The sequence below is a fragment of the Oncorhynchus masou genome, chromosome 9, assembly GCF_036934945.1.
Source record: "Oncorhynchus masou masou isolate Uvic2021 chromosome 9, UVic_Omas_1.1, whole genome shotgun sequence".
In the NCBI taxonomy this organism is placed as follows: domain Eukaryota; kingdom Metazoa; phylum Chordata; class Actinopteri; order Salmoniformes; family Salmonidae; genus Oncorhynchus; species Oncorhynchus masou.
Window position 1 is genome coordinate 18074232 of NC_088220.1, and position 7149 is coordinate 18081380.

The 7149-nt window shown below is 42.2% G+C and overlaps 1 protein-coding gene across 1 annotated transcript; it reads left to right on the forward strand.

Moving 5' to 3' along the window:
- Window positions 1–244: 244 nt before the first annotated feature.
- Window positions 245–6934, forward strand: phf6 (PHD finger protein 6). Its single transcript, XM_064973354.1, has 11 exons — window positions 245–380; window positions 2068–2266; window positions 3801–3905; window positions 4113–4246; window positions 4336–4382; window positions 4533–4699; window positions 4811–4951; window positions 5184–5288; window positions 5637–5770; window positions 6022–6160; window positions 6270–6934. Exons 2-10 carry the CDS (start codon window positions 2135–2137, stop codon window positions 6158–6160), a joined length of 1104 nt encoding a protein of 367 aa, XP_064829426.1. The 5' UTR covers window positions 245–380; window positions 2068–2134; the 3' UTR covers window positions 6270–6934.
- Window positions 6935–7149: the final 215 nt, after the last annotated feature.

Consider the following 7149-nt stretch of genomic DNA (forward strand, 5'->3'; position numbering starts at 1 on the left):
ACATGACCTTCCCCTGGACTAAAAAAATAAAAAATAAACACTCCCCCTGTACAGATGTTCCCCCTGACTGAAATTGAAAATGCATGACCCTCCCCCATTTTTATCCGTGTAACAATGGTGTACATTTCGACCACTCCCTTATTTGTTCAATGGCATCAGTGCTTGGTACATAATTTTCAGAGGAAATGTGCGTGCATAGCGTGGGGGCGTGTTTAAGTTTTTTTTTTGCAGTGCGCAACGTCACTCGAATGCTACGCAGTGCTGAAACCTAACACAAGCGATCACTGATTAAAAAAAGGGGGAAACTACACACACACTCTTGAACACACTTTCACCCCTTCTATCCAGCACAGCAACGTGACAAAATCCCACAGAGACTGGTAAGATCTAAATATCTTTCGGCACTGTACTAAAGGAATGATCGGTCTTTTTTTATCAGGTAACTATTGTTAGGTTTTAGGTCGATGGGAATTGCTGACGGACAAGCTCGCTGAAGTCCGTGTTCACTGCTGAATGTGAATACATCACGTATGGCGCTCTGCGTAGAAAGCACTCAAAACCTACCCGCGCCTCTACACCCTGAACAGAAATATACTATAATAAAGTATGTTTAAAAGGTTAGTTATGATCACAAATGAAAGGACTATCTTTGTTTTACTGGTTCGGGCCTTTCTGTCCTACGACGAGGGCCTACAGTGTTCGTCTTTCGATGAGCAGTGTACCCAAATAGTAGTGTTCTTATACAGTTTGGAAGAGGCACACACACCCCTTTTTTATTTCAAAACTTACACTGAAATAAATAGTATTTTGACAAGATTGTGTTCGCGATGTTCCCCCCCCCAAAACAGACCAACCCGATCATTAATCTAAACTGTTCGTAGCACTACCTGTCACTGTGTTTCGTGTGTAATTCTTGAAGATTTCATTGATAGTTTAGTAGCTATATATCCTTCGTTGTTTACTTGGCTGGTGAGCATGCACGTTGTGCTGCGTTGTTGCCGCCCGTCGCTGTGAGATCCTCTTCCTGAGCTATCATGGCAGCTGTGTTTAAAACCAAGGCGTTGCGGTGCATGCCATTGTGATTAAAAACACTCAGTTTCGTTATTAGGAGAACATGAGGTTATAGAGATTGAATGTTACTGTGAAATACAACTTTTACCTTTAATTTTTATGGTGTATTTCAGATTTTTGTGATCAGGGCCTCTCACTTTTCAGTGTTTGTATGTATTGTCTCCATTTCCTATTAAAATATAATATCTTAACCTAATGAACTCTATGAGTTATTGTAATTTATTTTTAATAGACTATTGTTGATTTGACAATATTGTAGGTTTTGTCCTCTGCACTTCTAGATCATAAAATCTATTCTACCGTCTTTCAGCAATTTACTTGACTTTTCTGTTCTTCCAACACATGCATGTACACACAGATACACCACACCTACACCAACAATGGATTTGGCAGTAGCCGAGGGGCTTAACATCCAAAAAACAGGAGAAATGTTCCACAGGCCCACCCCTACTTTATTAGTCTCCAAGTCTCAATCAAATTCACCTTTTGTTTCACTGATGATTACACAACATGTTAGCACTGTATCCATGAAACACAGTATGCCACCTCCAGCAATGGTATGGTTTCATATGTAGGTCTAGATTTTAGGAACTTGGAGGGCCTTAACAGTTTTTTTTAATACCTTCAGATATCATTTTCTGGCAGGGAGCCTAGTGGTTAGAGCATTGGGCCAGTAACCGAAAGGTTGCTGAATTGAATCTCTGAGCTGACAAGGTAAAAATATGTTGTTCTGCCCATGGACAAGGCAGTTAACCCACTGTTCCCCAGTAGGTCATCACTGCAAATAAACATTTGTTCTTAACTGTCTTGCCTAGTAAAATAAAGGTTACATTTGAATAAAATACTTTTTTTTTTAAATGATTCGCTGACAGCAATAAACCTGTACCTTACCTGTCTAGTGTAATCTATAGTATCTAGTGAGGTTTACTAATAAGGTCAACTTGATGCTGCTATCAGGTGATTACCTCTCGTTCTTTCTGTCCCTCTCACGAACAGAAGAGCTCACTGACTGTTACAGAGACGATACAGGAGACGACGAGAGAGTTTGTGAGAGAGACCGACCATGTCGGCACAGAGGAAGGGAGCGGCAGCCAAGCTGCGAAAATGTGCCTTCTGCAGGACGAACCGGGACAAGGAGTGTGGACAGCTGCTAGTGTCAGACAACCAGAAGGTGGCAGCCCACCATAAGTGCATGGTGAGAAGACCCCCCCCCCCAGTCGGTGGTATAGCGCTGACTATTGTATGCATTGGCCATCCATAAGGGTTTCTCAATGCCAACCAATTTAACTCATATAAAACCATATTTAAGTGTCACTCCACAATATCATTTACATCATATAATATGACAGGATTGATATCCATGTTCCAGGTTAAAAAACGGATCATTGTGAACCACTGAGTTTTGAGACACTGTAGGTGTAGCCGATGTGAAATGGCTAGCTTGTTATCAGTGACGTCACTTGCTCTGAGACCTTTCAGTAGTTGTTTCGCTTTGCTCTGCAAGGGACCCGGCTTTGTGGAGTGATTGGGTACGATGCTTCGTGGGTGTCAGTTGTCATTGTGTTCAGAGTGTCCCTGGTTTGAGCCCAGGATGGGGCAAGGAGAGGGATGTAAGCAATACTGTTACAAAAGCAATCATATAAGGCCGGGATGATACCAGTATCACGATACTCATTATTATCGTGGCAAAGAAACTAAACTCGAAGCGGATTGAACTTCTTTAGGAAAACCACCCTAATGTTGGAAACAAACATTGTTGTCATCGAGTTGCACCTGTTTATTTTCCAAGCATCCAAACAATATTTGACATGCAGTGGGTTTTTATCAGGACGAAACAGTATGGTCCGATTCGTGTTTTCATTTTTGCCATGGAAAAGATATTGCAATACTGGTATCATCCCGGCCCTACAATCATATATGTTTCTGTATTGTAGCTTATTATTCCGATTAGCAGGGAGTGTCATTGTGTCTCAGTTGTGAAACCTTATTCTTCTTAGGGCTTTGACGGTCATGGAATTTTGGTTGATGGAAATTGGCCAGGCCGCGGCCCCCCAAAAAATGACTAACATTCTCTCCTCTCCTGATTGCATGTGCTGCCATAGAAATAGAATGAATAGAACAGGCGTCCCCATTCAAGTCAATAATGGCATAATGGGTGGACTGGCAGCCATTGCGAGGAACAAAACAGGTAGTACCAATCAGTAAGTGCTGTGATTACAAAAATGAGCCACATCAGTTAACATAATTTGAATGAACATATTACATTACCATGTGTATATATAAATACCAGACAGCCATTGTGAGCGTACCCATGAGTTTACCAGTCAAATTGCCAGGGGTAGCGATTCCAAGCCTGTTCTATTAATGATATTTCTATGTGTGCTGCTGCTGCTGCATGGAGGGTGGTGTTGTCTAGGCAACCGAAGACTCATTGCAACTACAACTTGCTTGTTTCAGCAAGGAGCAAAAAGTTTCATCACATTACGAGTCCATGTCACCACTGAAACGAACTCGACTGCATGAATACCCAGCCATCCCGTCTTTAGTCAGCTGTTAAAAAAACTTTTTAAAAACGGTTATGACTTGTTTTCTTTTAAGTCTTCATCCATAACTGTCAGTTACATGGTAGTAGTAGCCAGCCCTAGTTCTGCTCTCTGAGAAGTAGAACATAGTTATTGCGTGTTTTGTCCAAGTATTCTGTTGAATGATTTTGTCATTGCCCTGTGCAGCTTTTCTCCTCCGCCCTGGTTACATCTCACTCAGACTGCAACGAGAACATCGGGGGGTTTTCTGTCCAGGACGTGAGAAAGGAGATCAAGAGGGGGAATAAACTTGTGAGTCTCCATGGCAAGATATTCCCGCATGTTCTCACATTTGGAATGTGTTCTAGATGGCACCCTAATCCCTATTAGTGCACTATGGAAAGTCTGGTCAACTAGTGCACGATATAGGGAATGGTGTGCCTTTTAGGACTCATACCACGGTGAGTTGCCAGGTTCAGCTAGTGAGATGGGAGGTCTGGTTCTTCTCCTCCCCTTCAGATGTGTTGGTCCTGCCATCGGCCTGGTGCCACTGTTGGCTGTGATGTGAAGACATGCCGGCGGACGTATCACTACTACTGTGCAGTATGGGACAAGGCCCAGGTCAAAGAGAATCCCTCACAAGGGAGCTACCTGTAAGTGCCCTGTGTACATAACCTTATTAAAACATTTAGCTCGACATTTCTGTTAAAAATGATCCTAATATTTCTGTCTTTGGATGTAGTGTGTATTGTCGCAAACACCGGGATGCCTCCCAGGATGCCAGTGAAGGTATCTAACTTATCTTCTATGTGATGCTCAGCACACAAGGGATGGCTTTTCTTTTGACACTTTTAAAGTAGAACACAGGGATTAACTCTCTATACTGTTGTTGAGGGTGAATTGCCGGTGTATTGATGTATCCAATTTGATATTTTTCAGATGAACAGGAACAAGGAGGTGTTGCCAATGACTCAGACTCCTCCCCTCCACGGAGTAGGGGGCGTGGGAGATTAGAGAAAGAGCGAATCAAAGTTGGATCCCGTGGCCAATCAGAGGACACACGCTCGACCTCCTCTCAAGGTGTAGATGATGAGAGCTCCTCGCATGTAAGACAACACACACACACACACACACACACACACACACACACACACACACACACACACACAAAACATTTGCCCTGAACATGTATCCTGAGGTGTGTGTCTGTCTTTCAGAGGGACAGGTCCCCTCTGAGGGGCTCTGGGGATGGTGGCCAGCGCTGTGGCTTCTGCCACTCCGGAGAGGAGGAGAATGAGATGCGGGGTGTGCTACATGCAGATAATGCAAAAAAGGTTGCTGCACATTACAAGTGCATGGTAAGAATGATCTCATCACTTGTCCGTCTGTACTAAGCAGTAACAATCATTGTTCATCAGGAAAAAAAAAGAATTTTCTGCTGAAGATGGTCTATATACTATTGTTTGTCCAAGCATTACTTTTTGGAAGATGTATGGATTGGAAAAGCACAATCCATTTTAAAGGTATTTTCTGTTATACTCTGATTTGCCCTGTTTGTCATCTGACCTGGTCGTCACTCCTACCTGGCAGCTGTTCTCATCGGGAACCGTCCAACTCACTACCTCCTCACGGGCTGAATTTGGGAACTTTGACATCAAAACAGTCATTCAGGAAATCAAGAGGGGGAAGAGAATGGTGAGAACCTTGCAGATAGCACTGTAGTATGGTAATGTGAAGACGCAAGGGTTGCTCAGTGGGACAAGTAGCTTACTAGCACTAGCAACTAATAACATTTTATTTGCAGAGAATTTTAATGCATTTCTACTGAATATGGGGGAAGATCCTTGAAAGTCGCCAATGCTATATCAGAGACTTGCTGTTGTGTTACCAATCAGATTGATGTACCCATAGAGTTCCTATTAAATAAGTATTATAGTTCTATGGATGTACCTTCCTTAGTTGAATGCACTGACTGTAAGTTGCTCTAGATAAGAGCGTCTGCTAAATTACAAAATATAAATGTATATTGTTGGTCTCTTCCAGAAATGTACCCTGTGTACCCAGTTGGGAGCCACTATTGGCTGTGAGATCAAAGCCTGTGTGAAGACCTATCATTATCACTGCGGCCTGCAGGACAAGGCCAAGTACATAGAGAACATGGCTCGTGGCATCTACAAGTGAGAACCCCCTCTGCTTTCTCATTTTCAGGTGTCAAGTCCTCACCTATGGATAGTTTCCTTCTGGTTCATAAAACAAACACTTTGATGTTGGTGATTAATTACATTGCAACTACTTAAATAATGTATAATTTATTTGCTCCTGACAGACATCAATAATAATCCTCAAGTTAATATTCCTGTCCTGTCTGTAATTTGATGTAACCTTCGTAAAGATATAAGTTGACATTACACCGTTGTCTCTTCTCCAGGCTGTACTGTAAGAATCACAGTGGGAATGAGGAGCGGGATGAGGAGGATGAGGAGAGGGAGAGTCGCAACAGAGAGAGGGCGGCCATTGATCACGGGGGAACACTGCCTCTGCCTCCGCCACAAATCAATGGCAACTAGGTATGGCACTGTCGCACCTGCCTGGATCAAATGGTGATGAATAAGTACCAATAGGCCAGCAGCTGTCAAGTATTTGGTATACGGCTGATGTCAATGTACTCCTTCACAGGTGATGGTTAAGGATTGCAGGATAAGAAGAGGGGATATCCAAGATGGAGCAAAGATATTTTTCTATTGAGTTCTTCTCCTGAAGTAGGGGGCCACTGCCAGCCCCCTCATTCACCATTTCAGTTTCTTCAAACATCAGACACACACAGCCCTGCCAGATGTGAACATGTCAGCACCTGGCTTCTTCACAAACCTCTTTCATATTGTTAAGTTTCATGGATGAGAAATGGCACGGACGGACTGGAGTACTCAGAGCAAAACACTGCTGCTGGGTGAAAGACGAAGCATGAGAGTTGTGGTCTCCCTGTAATACATGTTGTATTGCTCTTAAAGAAGACATGACTCAACAAAGTTATCAACATTCATTGTATCTTGCTTCCCATGTGCCCCACAGCATTCTAGTCCTATACAAACAATATTATTCTTCCTCTAGCTCTTCTTCAAGGAGGCTGCCTTGTAATATTGTAGATTTCCCCCCAGTCTCTTCCTAATCATGGAATTTGATTTACTTTGTTGTAGCTGTAATCTTCTCTCAAGAAATTCCTTTTTTACTTCTCTAAAAAAAAGTGTATTGTTTGACAACTGTATCATAATCATGAATACTATTGAATATTTGTGGCTTTCTTTTATAGTCAATCAGGATTAAAGTTCATCTGCTAGCATGCAGCACTTTAGATTGTTTATTCATGTTCTGTATTTCTCCAACATGCCATGCAGACTTCTTTATAAGGAAAGAATATTGACTTAAGTTTTTGTGCTATTCTCATTTTTTCAGCATCCACAATTGTATTCGTGAAGGGTTACAATTACAGGCTACAATATACATTTTGTATTACACTTATACTGCTGAAATGTTTTTGTCCAACATAAGAAAGCAAGAA

Bases quoted from the DNA above. Each gene is read 5' to 3' on its own strand.
- phf6 (XM_064973354.1), top strand. From the start codon at position 2,135: ATGTCGGCACAGAGGAAGGGAGCGGCAGCCAAGCTGCGAAAATGTGCC. The intron at 3,906-4,112 runs GTGAGTCTCCAT...CCTCCCCTTCAG, and splicing joins TCAAGAGGGGGAATAAACTT to ATGTGTTGGTCCTGCCATCG. The intron at 5,289-5,636 runs GTGAGAACCTTG...GGTCTCTTCCAG, and splicing joins TCAAGAGGGGGAAGAGAATG to AAATGTACCCTGTGTACCCA.